The following is a 14,218-nucleotide window of genomic DNA, read 5'->3' as shown; positions in this document are numbered from 1 at the left end:
GGTGGGATTGGGTCCCGCTCCCTGGCTGTCCCTACCCTGTGACTTTGCACAAATCATTCATCGTCTCTTGACCTCTTTTGCTCATCTGTAAGACCAGGGTGCAAAGGCTGTTGTGTAGGTGGCACCAGGTGAGACACGTGGTGGGCCTGGGAACCTGCAGAGCGTTGTGCTGGTGTGGCCTGCCCTTAACCATCTTTATCTAGTCCAAGGAGGGACAACTGGGCAGATGGCAGAGTGACAGGGAGGCAGGCTTGCTGACCATGGCTTCCTGGCAGACTGGACTTGCGAGCAGAGAGTGAGACATCCACTTAGGAGGGGTCTAGCCCTGGCCTTTATCTGTCCTGCCCAGCGCCCCTTCCCCGTCACCTGCACCGTGCTCATGCTGGGGAGACCAAAGTGGACTCTCTGTGGCTCCACTTGCTGGGTCAGGTGGCAGTGCCTCCTCCTGCCCCCACTCACAGTATGGGGAGCAGAGACTTGCTCCAGATCTGCTGGAGCGGCGGGCTCCGTGCCACACCAGCCCCCATGACAGCCACTTGCTCTCTGGACAGCTGGCTGTTGGCCCTACTTACTGACCCTGGCTCTACTCCCCAGACTTGCTTTTGGAGAGAATACATGCATGGGTTGAGAGCTTCTCTCCTTCCAAGGAGCCATTGACCTCCAAATGCCCCTCACCTCCCAGTCAGAAGGTCCTTCCTTCCATCTTTCCCCCTTCCCACCCAGGCTGGCCACACAGATTGGGGTCATTAGGATACATTTGGTGCCCAAGGCCTGGCTCCATGACTGGGTGACCTACCTGGGCAGCCAGCCAGACGAGGCAGCTGGGTAAACAGGGGGAGGTGTCTGATGCACTAAGGGCTTCATTTGGTTATTTAACTCAAACGTTTTGAGTAGCTACTATGGACCTTGGGCTTTTGGTTGGTTAGGATACCTTATCAGGTGGGTAGTGGGCTCCACTGAGCCAATCATGTCTCACTTTGCAGCCGCAGCCGCAGCCCTAGCCCTCAGCCTGGCCAGGCCCCTCCCTTTCTGCCCAGACATGGCTCATTCCCTGTGCTTGACCCTACGATGCTGTCCCCTCCGCCACCTAGAGAGACCTCATTTGCCCTCAGAGTTCAAGTGCTGCCTCCCAACTAAGGCTTTCCCAGTGTTTTCCTCTCTCACCTTCTCTCCCTCAACTGGATTATCCAGTAGGTACTTAATATTGAAAGGAGGAGGGAGGGAGGTGACTGCTGTGCTGGAATAGCAGATGAGGTAGAGTTTGTCATTAGTTCTGATGACCTCTCTAGGATGTGTCCTTGGTCCTAATCCCAGGCCCTGGATAGGAGCATAAAATAATTACCTCTAGTGTTTTATATTTGACCAGAGAGGTTGAGGATCTTGCGGAAGGTCACACAGCGAGTTGATAGGATGGGCTGCAAATTGACCCAGGAGTCCCAGTCTGAGGTAGTAGCTTCAGGTGCTGCCTCATCTGTGACTAACTACCCTTCTGGGGGTCTCCCTTCTGCTCATCACTGTGTTTGTGTGTGCATGCTTGTGTGTGTACGTGTATCCATTTGTATGTGTTTGTGTGTACGTGTATGCAGTGTGTGCATGTCTGGAAGGGAACAACATAGCCAACAGTTGTCCAAGAGAATACTGCCAAGTCCACAGAGTAATTGTAGAGCACGTGTGGCTTTGCGTGTGGCTGTGTGACTGCGTATGCGTGTGAGGCCTTGGCAATCACCCTTTGATGTCAGCCAGCATCAGTGCCCTGCTGGCCTGGGCCTGCCAAGCTGACGTAGTGGCACAGGACAGGATGGGTCTCAGAGCACCCAGCAGGAGGTGGGCAGAACCCACTGCAGAGGTCTCCAGTGAGCCAATGGCCCCAGGATCTGAGACTCAGAGCTGGAAATGGTCAGGGCTGGGAGCTTTGTGCAGTGGTGTACGGTGGCCAACCTGAGTGCATTTTCTCACAGACCCTTTAGGGGAGTGTCCTCCCCATTAGCCTGATCACCCAGCACCATCACCACCCTCTCCCTCCCCACCCACCTCGGCTTGCCGCTCCTGTTCCTCCTCTCCCTGTGGCCGGGTGTTCGGGAGGACCGGGATAAGGGGCTCAGGGACCAGCCACGGCTGCTTCACCCACCCTGTTCTCTAGCCCGAGGAGCTCACCAACGCCCTGGAAATCAGCAACATCGTCTTCACCAGCCTCTTTGCCCTGGAGATGCTGCTGAAGCTGCTTGTGTACGGTCCCTTTGGCTACATCAAGAACCCCTACAACATCTTTGATGGTGTCATTGTTGTCATCAGGTATGACTGGAGTGCCCTCGTGGTAGCTTGGGGCGGGGAGCCACACAGCCTGTTCCTCTGAGGTGAAGGGATCTGGAGTCAGGCCCCACTGACCAACAGGCCCCCAGTTCCCCCAGCTGGGGATTCTCCGTGACCCCCATGCTCTGCTCCACCCTCTCCCTAGGCCCTACGTTGCTCACTCAGAACATGGCCTCATGTCTCCTTTGTCTGGGCCCCTCTGAAGTCTCCTCTCGCAGTTGCATTTCCACGCCTTGTCCTCAGCCCCATGCAGGCCTGGGGTGGGCAAGGACCAGGGAGTTGGCTTTGGAGAGGGGTTGGAGGAGGTGTAAGGCCCAGCCAGCTGTCCCTGCTCGCAAAGTGCTCGGAGACCGCAGACGCCAGCAACTTACTTTAGGGTTTCCAAGACCTTGGGAAAGTGCTCCACCCCTCCCCCGCCCCCCAGGCCCCAGGCCAGGAGAATTGCTTTATTGCTTTTTGGAATTGGCTTTAGATTTCATTAGAAGAGAACAAAGCAAACATTCCATAACTGTTGCATTGGCCGATGGAGGGAGAGGGCCTGCCTGGAAGGGAGGGGAGGGGAGGGGAGAGGAGGGAGGGATAGAGCTGTCACCCAGACCTTTGCCTCTTGAATCTCCTGCCTGGAGACCCGAGGGCCCATTAATGTGCCACTTTCTCAGGCCGTGCTGGCCAGTCCAGGTCCTCAGGTGCTGCGGGGCTCCCCGAAGGGTGGGCGGGAGGAGGTGAGCACGCAGCAGGCTCAGGCTCCGGCCCTTTGCAGCGTGTGGGAGATCGTGGGCCAGCAGGGGGGCGGCCTGTCGGTGCTGCGGACCTTCCGCCTGATGCGGGTGCTGAAGCTGGTGCGCTTCCTGCCGGCGCTGCAGCGGCAGCTCGTGGTGCTCATGAAGACCATGGACAACGTGGCCACCTTCTGCATGCTGCTCATGCTCTTCATCTTCATCTTCAGGTGAGGGCAGGTGTGGCCTCCGTGCCAGCGGGACGAGGGCCTGAGGGGCGGGGGTTGCTGGGGCCCTGATCCCCGCCTTGTGGTTCCTATGTCTTCAGCATCCTGGGTATGCATCTCTTTGGCTGCAAATTTGCATCTGAGCGTGATGGAGACACGCTGCCAGACCGGAAGAATTTTGACTCCCTGCTATGGGCCATCGTCACTGTCTTTCAGGTACCAGGACAACAGGGCAGAGTGGGCAGGGAGGTGGGGTGCCTCAGTGAAGGCCCTGACTCCCGTCATCTGCCTGCAGATCCTGACCCAGGAGGACTGGAACAAGGTGCTCTACAATGGAATGGCCTCCACGTCGTCCTGGGCTGCTCTTTACTTCATCGCCCTCATGACCTTTGGCAACTATGTGCTCTTCAACCTGCTCGTCGCCATTCTGGTGGAGGGCTTCCAGGCAGAGGTAACCCCCTGCCCACAACAGTCCACTTCCAAAAGGAACTGGCTGCCTGGCTAGGGCTGTGGTGGCCTGGGGAGGTCTTGCAGGAAGCTCCCTTCAGACAAGGCTGGGGAACCAGAGGTGGGAGGTTGCAGGTTTCAGGCAGCTCCTCAAGACAAGGTGGTTATGGGAGGTCCCTGGATCCAAGGTTAGCTGCCAAGTGGACTTCTCACTCAGAGTCGGCTAGGCTCTCCCCCAGAGAGCGGGACAAGATAAGTGTCGACATGCGGCTCAGCTGGGTCCTCGCGCACAGGTGCTCTTGGGGACATCTGGAAGAAACCCATCTGAACCTTGGGGTTGGGGAAGCTTGCATGCACGTCATCTGAGCTTCAGCTGAGCTGGTGAAGATGCCACCAGTGCCCAGGCAGGGCTAAGCTGCCCAGGGTGAGAAATGAGCCCAATTAGCTGCGGGCATAGCAGAGATGAGCGTCCTATTTCCAGCCCAGGCTCCATCACCTTCGTCACAGGCAGCATCATCAATTAATATTGATTTACATCGATCCCGCCCTTGTCCTGCCAGCACGCAGCCTCTGCCTGAAGGGCCGCGCCCCACTCCGCTCCCTCCGCTCTGCCCCTCTTCCCACCCGAGTCCCAGTGTCACAGGGCAGGGCGACTCAACCTAGAAATGCTCCAGGTTGGGCATGGAGAAGCTCTCGGTCCAGTTCTCTCTGGGTGACCCGGATGGAAACTCCCGCTGCGGCCTGGTCTATAAATACCCAGCACACGGTGGAAAAACAAAAATCTATTTTCCGACTCTTTCCTGGCCTTGCGAGGGAGGGCTGTTCCCCGTGGGCCTGGCTGGGCTGGTGGGTGCGGGTGTGTCTACCCCACACCGGCCTCCTCTCGCTGTAATTCTGTAGTTACCCTTTATAACATTTTTCTCCGCCACTGGGAGGCAGTGAGGGCAGCTGGTGCGGGTAGTGGGCCCTGCCTCTGGTGATGGCTGGGCCTCTGGATAGGATGGGCAGACACTGGTACTCTCCTGGGGTAGGACATTTAGTTACAGTTTCCCTGGGGCCTGAAGGGTTAAGGGGTACCACTGTGCTCCCTCAAGAACCAAGCTCTCTGTGGAGACCCACCACTTGGCCGTGGCTCTTGGGCTGTGGGAAGAGGAGTGAGTGGGGATGGGGGTCCTTCAGCCCCTTCCAAACCACAGCTCCTGACAGCTGAGTTTCCCTCAGAAAAATTCCCGTGGAACTCTGTGGAAGTGGAAAGCATCCTGAGCATATTCCCTTCCCTCACATGGATGTTCAGCCAGATTGGTAGTCTTGGAGGTGCCCGGCGCAGGCAGCCCCCTCCCCATCACTGGTCTTTCCAGCAGACACCTTGTTAAACTGAGAGCTGCCAGACGGTCTGGTTGCTAGGCAGCGGCAACGTCTGCGTGTAGGAATGGAGAGCAGCCTCGTCCTCGGGACTGACCTGGTCACTCTGGCCCTAATGGGGGCTTATGGCTGCCCCGGCCGTGTCCTGTCCAACCTCCGGTTACGAGTGCCTATACCCAGGGTGGGATGCTCTGGGTCTCGGGTGGGATGGAAAAAGGATTGCAGGCTCAGTCTCTCTCCATGGAGGTGGGCAGTGGCATGGCCCTGAAGTGCCTGTGCGAGGAGCTGGCCCAGCTGCTCACTGACCTGCATGTGGTTGACCAACACCTGGGCTGAGCAGAGAGGTTGGTCACTCAATGCCAGTGGCCTGGGCACCTCCAGCGGCATTGCCTCAACTCTGTGGAGTTTCAGGGGGCACACATGTGGCTCTGAAGGAGCCCTGCCATCTGGCAGAAGAAGCCGGCTTTTGCTGCTGCGATGACCTGCTTTTTGACAAATGAGGCAACTGACCTCAGTGGAATCAGTGGCTGCCCCCGTTTTGTCAGTCTCAAGGGTGGCCCCCTGTTGGCCTTGCCACCCTGCCAAGAAGTAGGAGGGGGCTTCCTGGGGGACTTGGCTGTTGATCTCCTGACTTGCAGGGGGCAGTGCCCTGAATCCTTGTGTATTTATCATCCTCACACTTAATTAAATGAACAGGCAGCAGGCCCTGTGTGAGGCCATTAATTGATACCAAACAACATTGTAGCTGTCATCCCAGTGTTGCTTGTCACATCGCATCCCAGTAGGAGCAGCTGGACCCATTCTGATTTGGGGGGGTGCAGTTAGGAATTAGGAGGCCTGTCCCTGCTCCTGGCCTTTTGTCTCCTGCCCACCGCCTCTGACTTCCATTCACCTCTCTTTCCCATCCTCCCTGCCCGGTCCCCAAGCCAGTGAGAGGCCAGCTGGAGACTCAGGTTTAAGGCCCAGATACACCTCTTATTCTCTGTATAACTTGGGGCAGCTTTCCTAACTTCAGCCAACCTCAGGTGCTTCCTCTCAGATGCTGCTAGCTGTCCCTCCTTCCCAGCTTGGGAGGAGGTGAGCTAATGTTAATGAAGCAGTTTTGTGATGCCTGGGACACCCCAAGTGAATAGTAGCTGTTATTATTAGGATTACTGGGGGGCTCTCTCTCCTTGCCTGCCCTTGCCCCCATTTTTGTGGCCTCTGGCCTCACCCTTCAGATTCATTCTGGCTCCAGGGCTTGTGGTTGAATTCTGGAAGGCCATTCTGTTCCCTTTCTTCTCCTCCCCTGCCCCGTGTCTCCTTTCCCCACTGTCGGGTTTGCACCCCTCCTTTTCTTCATTCTCTTTCGACATTGCTGATGTTTGAAAGCCCGGCGCCTGTGACCAGCGCCCGTCCCCTACCTCCCCCTCTCCCTGTAGGAAATCAGCAAACGGGAAGATGCGAGTGGACAGTTAAGCTGTATTCAGCTGCCTGTCGACTCCCAGGGGGTAGGTATGCAATCCTGAGTTGGCATGCCCCCTGTGCCCCGTGCCCCTCTCCGCCTCCGTGTCTGTGCTCGTGTTCACGCTCAGCTACTGTGCAGCCTGTGGTAGCCGTGGTGGTCGTTGGTGTCATGACGTTTGCTTTGATTTTAAGTCCCTTCCCCCTTGAGGATATCGAGGGGCGGGGCTTCCTCGTCTGCGCCCTGTTCACCCGCAAAGGGCACCGATCCGTCCCGCCAGACTGGTGGTTGGGCTGAAGAAGGAAGGGACTTAGAATCCTCTGTGTGCACGTGTGTGGTACACCGCGTGTGCGTGTGTATGCTGTGGTCCCCGAGGAGTCCGAGTCATCTGGCCTCAGTGAAGTTGGGATCTGTGGCCGCCGACTGTGCTCCCCCATCTCTCTCCCCTCCTCCTTGCCTTGAGCCCCGGTTGGAGACCCCACAAGCTGCCTCAGCTCAGAACTAGTCTTTGGAGGATTGAGGGGGCAGGGGTGCCTTTTGCCAGAACGTACCAGAATTCTAAATCCACTTCCGAGTTTCTGGCCCCTTGACCACCCAGGAGGTCTAGCAGGTATTGAGGGGCACACTCCTCCTCTGGCCCTTACACAGAGCCTGTGCCCTCCTGCTTCCTGCACTGGCACCAGAATTTGGGGCAAAGCCAGGATTCCCATGGGACCCCACAGTGCTGTGCATCCCGAGCAGCCCCCTGGAGATCCCACTTGATAATTAAAGGCCTCGTTAGGGATGTAAACTGAGTTAATGAAAATGATCCCCTGAGATGCCAATTACGCAATATTTATGTCCTTATCAAAAGTAGCAATCAAGTATTTCTTAATAACTTCTTAAGGAGAAGTGTGTAATTACTGGGGAACCTACTGACCTGCTAAGGAGGAAGAAAAAACTGTCCCAGAGTCAGGGAGAGAGGCAAAAATGGGACTGGGGAGAGGCTAGGGGCTTGGGGAAGATGGAGGGAAGAAACAGAGGTACTGAAGTGTCATCCTTGGGCTGAGGTGCTCTGTCTGGGGTCCTTCAATTTCCTTCTGGGGTCATCAGGTCTGAGGCTCAGGGGAGGGCAGCCATGGAGGGAAAGCAGAGGGCACAGGTGGCCTTTGGAATTGAGGCTCTAGTGACCGTTTCACTCAGGTCCCCAGCTCCTTCCAGCCTATGCCACCTGCCCTCCTGGCTGTCCCCTCTCCCCTCAACCATGCCTGGAGCCAGTCCCATTCAGGCTGGTCATGCTGTGGGTTCTGGGGGTAGCTGTGGCCTTCACTGAGGTGTCAGAGGCCCTGGGGCGCCCTGGGCCCCAGGCCCGGGTAATCTGGTCTGAGCTAGTGCATGCCTTGTGCCGTGGTTGCTGGTTCCTGTGGCCTGTCTGTGGTGTGTGTGTGTGAAGACAGGGAGACCTCGGTCCATCCCGCCACCCCCTGCCCAGCCAGGTTCCTAAACGGCCCGCTGCTCTCCCACCCTAGGGAGATGCCACCAAGTCCGAGTCAGAGCCCGATTTCTTCTCGCCCAGCCTGGATGGCGACAGGGACAGGAAGAAGCACTTGACCCGTAAGTATCTCTCCTGGGAGTGTGGCCCTTGGCCCTTGGCCAGCCTCCAGTGGACTCAGGGTGTCTCCCTCTCTCCCCACCAGTGGTGTCCCTGGGAGAGCACCCAGAGCTGCGGAGGAGCCTGTTGCCACCTCTCATCATCCACACGGCCGCCACGCCCATGTCGCTGCCCAAGAGCTCCAGCACCGGCCTGGCCGAGGTGCTGGGCCCCGCCTCCTGCCGCACCAGCAGCAGTGGGTCGGCGGAGCCAGGGGTGCCCCACGAGATGAAGTCACCGGTAGGGGGTGCATGTGGGTGCCCGACTGTACAGATGTCAGGAGGAAAAAGAGGTGGAATGGGCAGGCCCAGGGGAACAGCCCCTGCGCCATGGGCTGGACAAGGCCCAGGATGGGTCAGTGGGGCTGGTAATGCGGCAGCTGCAGTAGCCACTGCCTTGTGGGCCAAAGAGCAGGATTCTAATCTTGCTTCTTCTGTTCCCTGAGTGACCTTGGGCAAGAATTCCTGAGCTTCCTCTGTAAATGGGAGGCCCCTTCCTCCTTAACACCTTGACATAATAATAGCAAACCCCATCCAGTTACTAATTCTGTGCCAGACACTGTTCTAGACATGGCTTATAAGTATTCTAACTGCATGTAATCCTCACAACAGCTCTCTGGTAGGTACCAGTATTATCCTCATTTTACCGATGGGGACCTGAGTCTCAGATTGCCAAAATGATCTGAGGGAAGATCCACAGAGTACAGGTGACAGAACCAGGCTTTTAATCTAGGAGGTTGGTGTCAGGGCCCATGCTCTCACCGTTGTTTCCTGCTACCACTCAGCTAAACGAGGAATAGATACTAACATCATATCTCTTTTACAGATGAGGAACTGAGGCACAGAGAGGTTTAGTAATTTGCCCAAGGTCACACAGCTGGTTGGAGTGAGCCATGATCTGAATCCAGGCATCCAGGTCCAGGGCTCCTGCCCACACCTGATGTGATGCCAGAGAGGCTCACAGGAGATGGGATGCATGTGAGGGCGTGCAGGGCCAGGAGGTCCTGGCTGAGACCACTCCTCCCTTGGTTCACCCCCTAGCCGAGCGCCCGCAGCTCCCCACACAGTCCCTGGAGTGCAGCGAGCAGCTGGACCAGCAGACGCTCCAGCCGGAACAGCCTGGGCCGTGCCCCTAGCCTGAAGCGGAGGAGCCCTAGTGGGGAGCGGAGGTCCCTGTTGTCGGGCGAGGGCCGGGAGAGCCAGGATGAGGAGAGCTCAGAAGAGGAGCGTGCCAGCCCAGCGGGCAGTGACCGTCGCCATGGGGGCTCCCTGGAGCGGGAAGCTAAGAGCTCCTTTGACCTGCCGGACACACTGCAGGTGCCCGGGCTGCACCGCACAGCCAGTGGCCGCAGCTCAGCCTCTGAGCACCAGGACTGCAATGGCAAGTCGGCCGCGGGACGCCTGGTCCGGGCCCTACGGACCGATGACCCCCCGCTGGATGGGGACGATGGCGATGACGAGGGCAACTTGGTGAGACCCCTGTGGGCACAGTGACCTCTCACCCCTGACCTTGAGTGAGGGGAGCTGTGCCTGATCTCGTGCAGGGCCGGCCAATCCCCTCCCCGGTTCTATGGCCTTCAGAGAGTTACCATCATCCCCAAGGGATCTCAAGGGGTTTCATCCCTGAAGCCAAGGTCCAAACAGCCCCTTTCTCCCTCAGCCCACCCTGCCAAGCCCCAGAGCCTCGTCATGTCTGGGGTGTGGCTCTGCGTCCTTGGTGGATAAGAATGGCTTCGGGCAAATGTGTATGAATCTTTCATGGCCCTCCCCCTGTGACTCAGAAAGACCCATCACTCATCTCTCCAAACCGATGCCCTCCCCGGTCCCCCCCTCACCTCAACCTCATCAAAAGCCTTGACTTCACACTGGTTTTTACCCATTCACCCCTTCCGCAGCCCCCTCACCACCACCTTTAACCCTGGGGATGGGGCGCAGGGACCCAGGACCTCAGGGTTAGCAGGTGAGGAGGGGCCAGTGTCTCCTCATCCCAGGTGTGTCTTTGAACAGTCAGCCATGATGGGGACAATGTTTGATAATTGATGTGGCTTCCAAGCCCAGCGGGGAGGGAAGGAGGAAGGGCAGCCAAGGGGCTGGGCTGGAGGCAGAGATAGGAAAAGAGAAGAGGTTGGGGGAGGGGTGGAGGGGGGAGATGGAGGAAGTGAGGCGAGCTCAGGGGGTGAGAGGGGGCTTGAGGGAGGTGGGGAGGTGGTTTTAGGAATCCAGGAAGAGAAGCTGGGCAGAGGGCCAGGCCGGAGAAGAGAGGGCAGATAAGGAGTGAGGGCCACTGAAGGCCTGGCCCTGCTCACACCGCTGGCCGTCCTTCTACAGAGCAAAGGGGAGCGAATGAGAGCCTGGGTCCGAGCCCGGCTCCCTGCCTGCTGCCGAGAGCGAGACTCCTGGTCTGCCTACATCTTCCCTCCTCAGTCAAGGTCAGCAAGGGGTCCCTGACCTGCCCCCTAACTTCTCCTTCTTATGGGGAATTCTCCTGTGACTCCATCCCCGGGATGCTAGAAGTGTCCCCTGATGTGGGGGCTTGTGAGAGCAGGGCCTCAGACGGGAAGGGCCCAAGAAGGGTAGCGGCCCTGGGGCAGTGCCGCCCCTCGCGGCTGCACCTTGCCTCCCTCTAAGCCTTTGCCTCTGTCCTGGGGCAGGTTCCGCCTCCTGTGTCACAGAATCATCACCCACAAGATGTTCGACCACGTGGTCCTCGTCATCATCTTCCTCAACTGCATCACCATCGCCATGGAGCGCCCCAAGATCGACCCGCACAGCGCTGTGAGTCATCGGTGCCCAGCCCCTCCCGGGTTAGCGAGTTTAGCACCCATGGAGCAAGCCAGGTGGGCAAGGAGGCCCAGGGAGACACAGTCAGGGAGCCAGGAATCTCCCTTAGGTCTCCCTGACTCTGACCCTGGTAACTGCTCCGGCAACTGGCCCCCTAGGATGCCTCCTGTGTCCCTCCCCTGCCTCCGTTTCCCTTCTGTGACACAGCAGTCCAGCTGGGAGGATGGAGCTTGCTCCTTGTCTGGGGAAAGTGGGCTCTGTCACACCTGGCTGGTTGCAGGTGGCCTGTTCTTGTGTGCCAGGGGCTTGTGAGGCCTGCGTGTGAGTCACTGAGTGTCTCAGTGAACGGTGAGGCTGGCCCTGGCTGGGCTGCGTGGCAAAGGGGCTTGGTCTCACCAGGACCTGCGCACTGGCGGGGAGGCATCCTGCCCAGCCTGCCCGTGAGGGATGCCGAGTTGGGAAGGGAAGCTGCCCTTTGCTCCTCTTGGTCCTGCCAAGTCACAAACAAGTAGGTTTTCAGGGGCGTTCGGGGGAGCGTGGTCACTGACCCTTGGCTGTGAACCTGTCAGTCTTCCTCAGAGGGAAAGGAGAGGCCACAAGCCTGAGTATCTGGACACACTCCCACAGGCCTGACTTCTTCAGGATGGGCCCAGCTGGTCCTGGAGCCATCTCTCCGCAGCCTGGCATCACAGCCCCTCATTCCCCACGTTAGGGCTCTAGAAGGCTGCTTCTGTTGCCCCTCATGGCATCTTGTATCACTTGTTTGAAGGGGCCCTCTCCCCTCCTCTCTGCCTCCCACACCACTGTTCAGATTTCAGCATTGCTGGGGCTTCTGTTTTCCATTAGGGTGGACTCCAGCCAGGCCGGTTGCAGGGGTGGGGTGGAGGGAGCCTGAGGAGCGGAGGGGCCAGCCTGGGAATAGGTGAGCGGACACAGCACCCGGGGCCTGTGTGTGTGGAACAGGGGTGGCTGGTCACACTGGCCCCCTTGTCTGCCTCCTGCCCAAGGCCCTGCCCATAACTCAGTGTTGCCACGTCTCTCCCCATCTTCCCCTCAGCCCCTCAGGGCATCTCTAGCTCTGTCCAGTGCGTGCTTCTCCCCCTCCCCTTTCTCTGCCTCTCACTCCCTCTGACACTCACGCTTTGCCTGCTGCCTCTCCAGCTCACTGCACCCCTTTCTTGGCCACCCAGCCATGGAATCAGCCCAAGATATCAAGGGATCAGTCGCCTTCTTTCCTACCCTGTCTCACCCTATGCCTGGCTTAAATACGGTGCCTGAGGGTGCACAGCCTGCACTCAGGCCCCCAGCTTGCCCCGCGGCTCCATTTCTGGGGCACACAGCAGGAAAGCAAGTACGTGGAACAGAGAAGAGAGTAGGATGGGGGCATCAGAGATCAAGCTAAATCCTGCTCCAGTTTTAAGAAAGGAATCAGTGAATAGGGCCTGACTTATGGGGCTCAGATGACAGCACTGCAGTGGGGATCACTTTCCCCTCCAGGCCTCTCTGGGAGGTGGAGGGGCAGTTCTGTTCAGAGGCAGGAGTGAGACTGTCCGCAGAGCTGCAGGTCAGTCAGGGGGCCTCACGCTGGCTCCGTGTGTGTGTGTGTGTGTGTGTGTGTGTGTGTGTGTGTGTGTGTGTGTGAGGGTGTGGGGAGTGGGGAGACTGCCTACATTGTGGGGAGAGTAGGGACTGCATTTCTGAGTCAGATGTTGGAGGCAGTTCCTGGCTTCTGTGTGCAGAGCAGACCTGGCCCAAGGAAGGGGTCCGGGTGGGCAACAGCTGTCTACTCTCTCTTACAGGAACGCATCTTCCTGACCCTCTCCAATTACATCTTCACCGCCGTCTTCCTGGCTGAGATGACAGTGAAGGTGATGGGGGTCGGCGTTGGGTTGGAGCCATCTGGCTCCTGGCGGGGTTGGAGAGGATCGGCGACAAACGGAGGGCAGGGCTGGGGACTGCAGGGAGGCAGCAGAGATGATGACGCAGCGGGCATCCTCAGGTGGTGGCACTAGGCTGGTGCTTCGGGGAGCAGGCCTACCTGCGCAGCAGCTGGAACGTGCTGGACGGGCTGCTGGTGCTCATCTCCGTCATCGACATCCTGGTGTCCATGGTCTCCGACAGCGGCACCAAGATCCTGGGCATGCTGAGGGTGCTGCGACTGCTGCGGACCTTGCGCCCGCTCAGGTGCCCTGGCCAGGCACCCCCCACAGCCAGCACCCTACCTGCCCCTGCTTCCTGCCTGTCCCCCACTCCGGACATCACTTGTCACTTGGTTTAACTACGGCCCCAGTAGGCACCCTCCATGGGCAACCCCCCCCCCAGTGTCCCCTCCCCTCGACGTGACATACTCCTGCAGGCACAATACAAGGGGCCATAGCAGGGAGGGCCCACATATCCTTCAGCTGCAGCTCTCCCTTGGGTGGCACCCTCAGGGGTGACCCTCTGTGCTTTCTGTGAAGTGGCAAACTGTTTCCAGCTTTCTCCCTCATCCTCACCCCGCCCCCGCGAGGGACCACCCACCAGGTAACACTTCTAGTGAGAGATCTGCCCTCTCAAGAAAGTCTCCCCAATAAGGCAGAGATTATAAGCCACCCCAGAGTCAACTTTCCATGGATGGCGACCTGAAAGGGGCTGATACTGACTGACTGGTGGGGTTTCCCTGCCTGTGACAATCCACCTCCTCACACCTTCTCTCCTTGCCGGCCCCCGACATGCTCCGCACAAGTTTATCTCCCCATCCCCACAACACTGCATCCCTGGGTTGAGTCACCACCCCAACCCCATTAGTAATACCTTGACATCCTGGAAGTGGAGGTGGAGGTGCGGGGGTTGGTGGGGATGTTTGCCCAGTGCACCCAGAAAGCCAACCTCTTCCCTCTACTAGAGCCCAAGATGGGGACCAGTGAGCCAAGATGGGAGGGGGTGGCCAGCAGGGCCAGGGGCAAGGGAGTGTCCATGCTGGGGAACCCCTCTTACCCACCGTCACTCCCTCCCCAGGGTAATCAGCCGGGCACAGGGGCTGAAGCTGGTGGTGGAAACGCTGATGTCCTCGCTGAAGCCCATTGGCAACATCGTGGTCATCTGTTGTGCCTTCTTCATCATTTTTGGCATCCTGGGGGTGCAGGTTTGTGGGGGTCTGGGGCCAGCTGTCAGTATAAGCCTGGGAGTGGCATTCCTCTTGGCTCTTGGATGCTGTGGCTCGAACTGCTACCGCCACCTTTACCCCAGAAAGGAATAAATAGGGACACTTCCCTCAAAGCATGAGCTCTTTTGCCTCCTGGGCATTTTGCAGAAAACTGGGA

At 58.4% G+C, this 14,218-nt stretch overlaps 1 protein-coding gene across 17 annotated transcripts in view; it reads left to right on the top strand.

Moving 5' to 3' along the window:
- CACNA1G (calcium voltage-gated channel subunit alpha1 G) overlaps positions 1–14,218 on the top strand; it is a 62,471-nt gene that overhangs the window by 27,214 nt on the left and 21,039 nt on the right. For 10 of the 17 annotated variants that reach the window (XR_004326524.1, XR_004326523.1, XM_032498044.1 and 7 more), the window contains exons 10-22: positions 2,141–2,292; positions 3,071–3,256; positions 3,355–3,469; positions 3,549–3,704; positions 6,484–6,552; positions 8,015–8,099; positions 8,183–8,376; positions 9,177–9,605; positions 10,464–10,564; positions 10,787–10,910; positions 12,716–12,784; positions 12,916–13,100; positions 13,914–14,040. Coding sequence is in view for 14 of the 17 variants with exons in the window: in XM_032498044.1 (XP_032353935.1) it covers positions 2,141–2,292; positions 3,071–3,256; positions 3,355–3,469; positions 3,549–3,704; positions 6,484–6,552; positions 8,015–8,099; positions 8,183–8,376; positions 9,177–9,605; positions 10,464–10,564; positions 10,787–10,910; positions 12,716–12,784; positions 12,916–13,100; positions 13,914–14,040 (1,992 nt within the window). In the remaining 3 variants the exon portion in view is untranslated. The remainder of the gene's footprint in view (positions 1–2,140; positions 2,293–3,070; positions 3,257–3,354; positions 3,470–3,548; positions 3,705–6,483; positions 6,553–8,014; positions 8,100–8,182; positions 8,377–9,176; positions 9,606–10,463; positions 10,565–10,786; positions 10,911–12,715; positions 12,785–12,915; positions 13,101–13,913; positions 14,041–14,218) is intronic. The other 7 variants (XR_004326525.1, XM_032498058.1, XM_032498055.1 and 4 more) reach the window with 1 other exon arrangement.

The sequence above is a fragment of the Camelus ferus genome, chromosome 16 (assembly GCF_009834535.1).
Source record: "Camelus ferus isolate YT-003-E chromosome 16, BCGSAC_Cfer_1.0, whole genome shotgun sequence".
In the NCBI taxonomy this organism is placed as follows: domain Eukaryota; kingdom Metazoa; phylum Chordata; class Mammalia; order Artiodactyla; family Camelidae; genus Camelus; species Camelus ferus.
The sequence above is the reverse complement of the archived record's forward strand: the minus strand, read 5'-3'. Positions and strand labels throughout refer to the sequence as shown.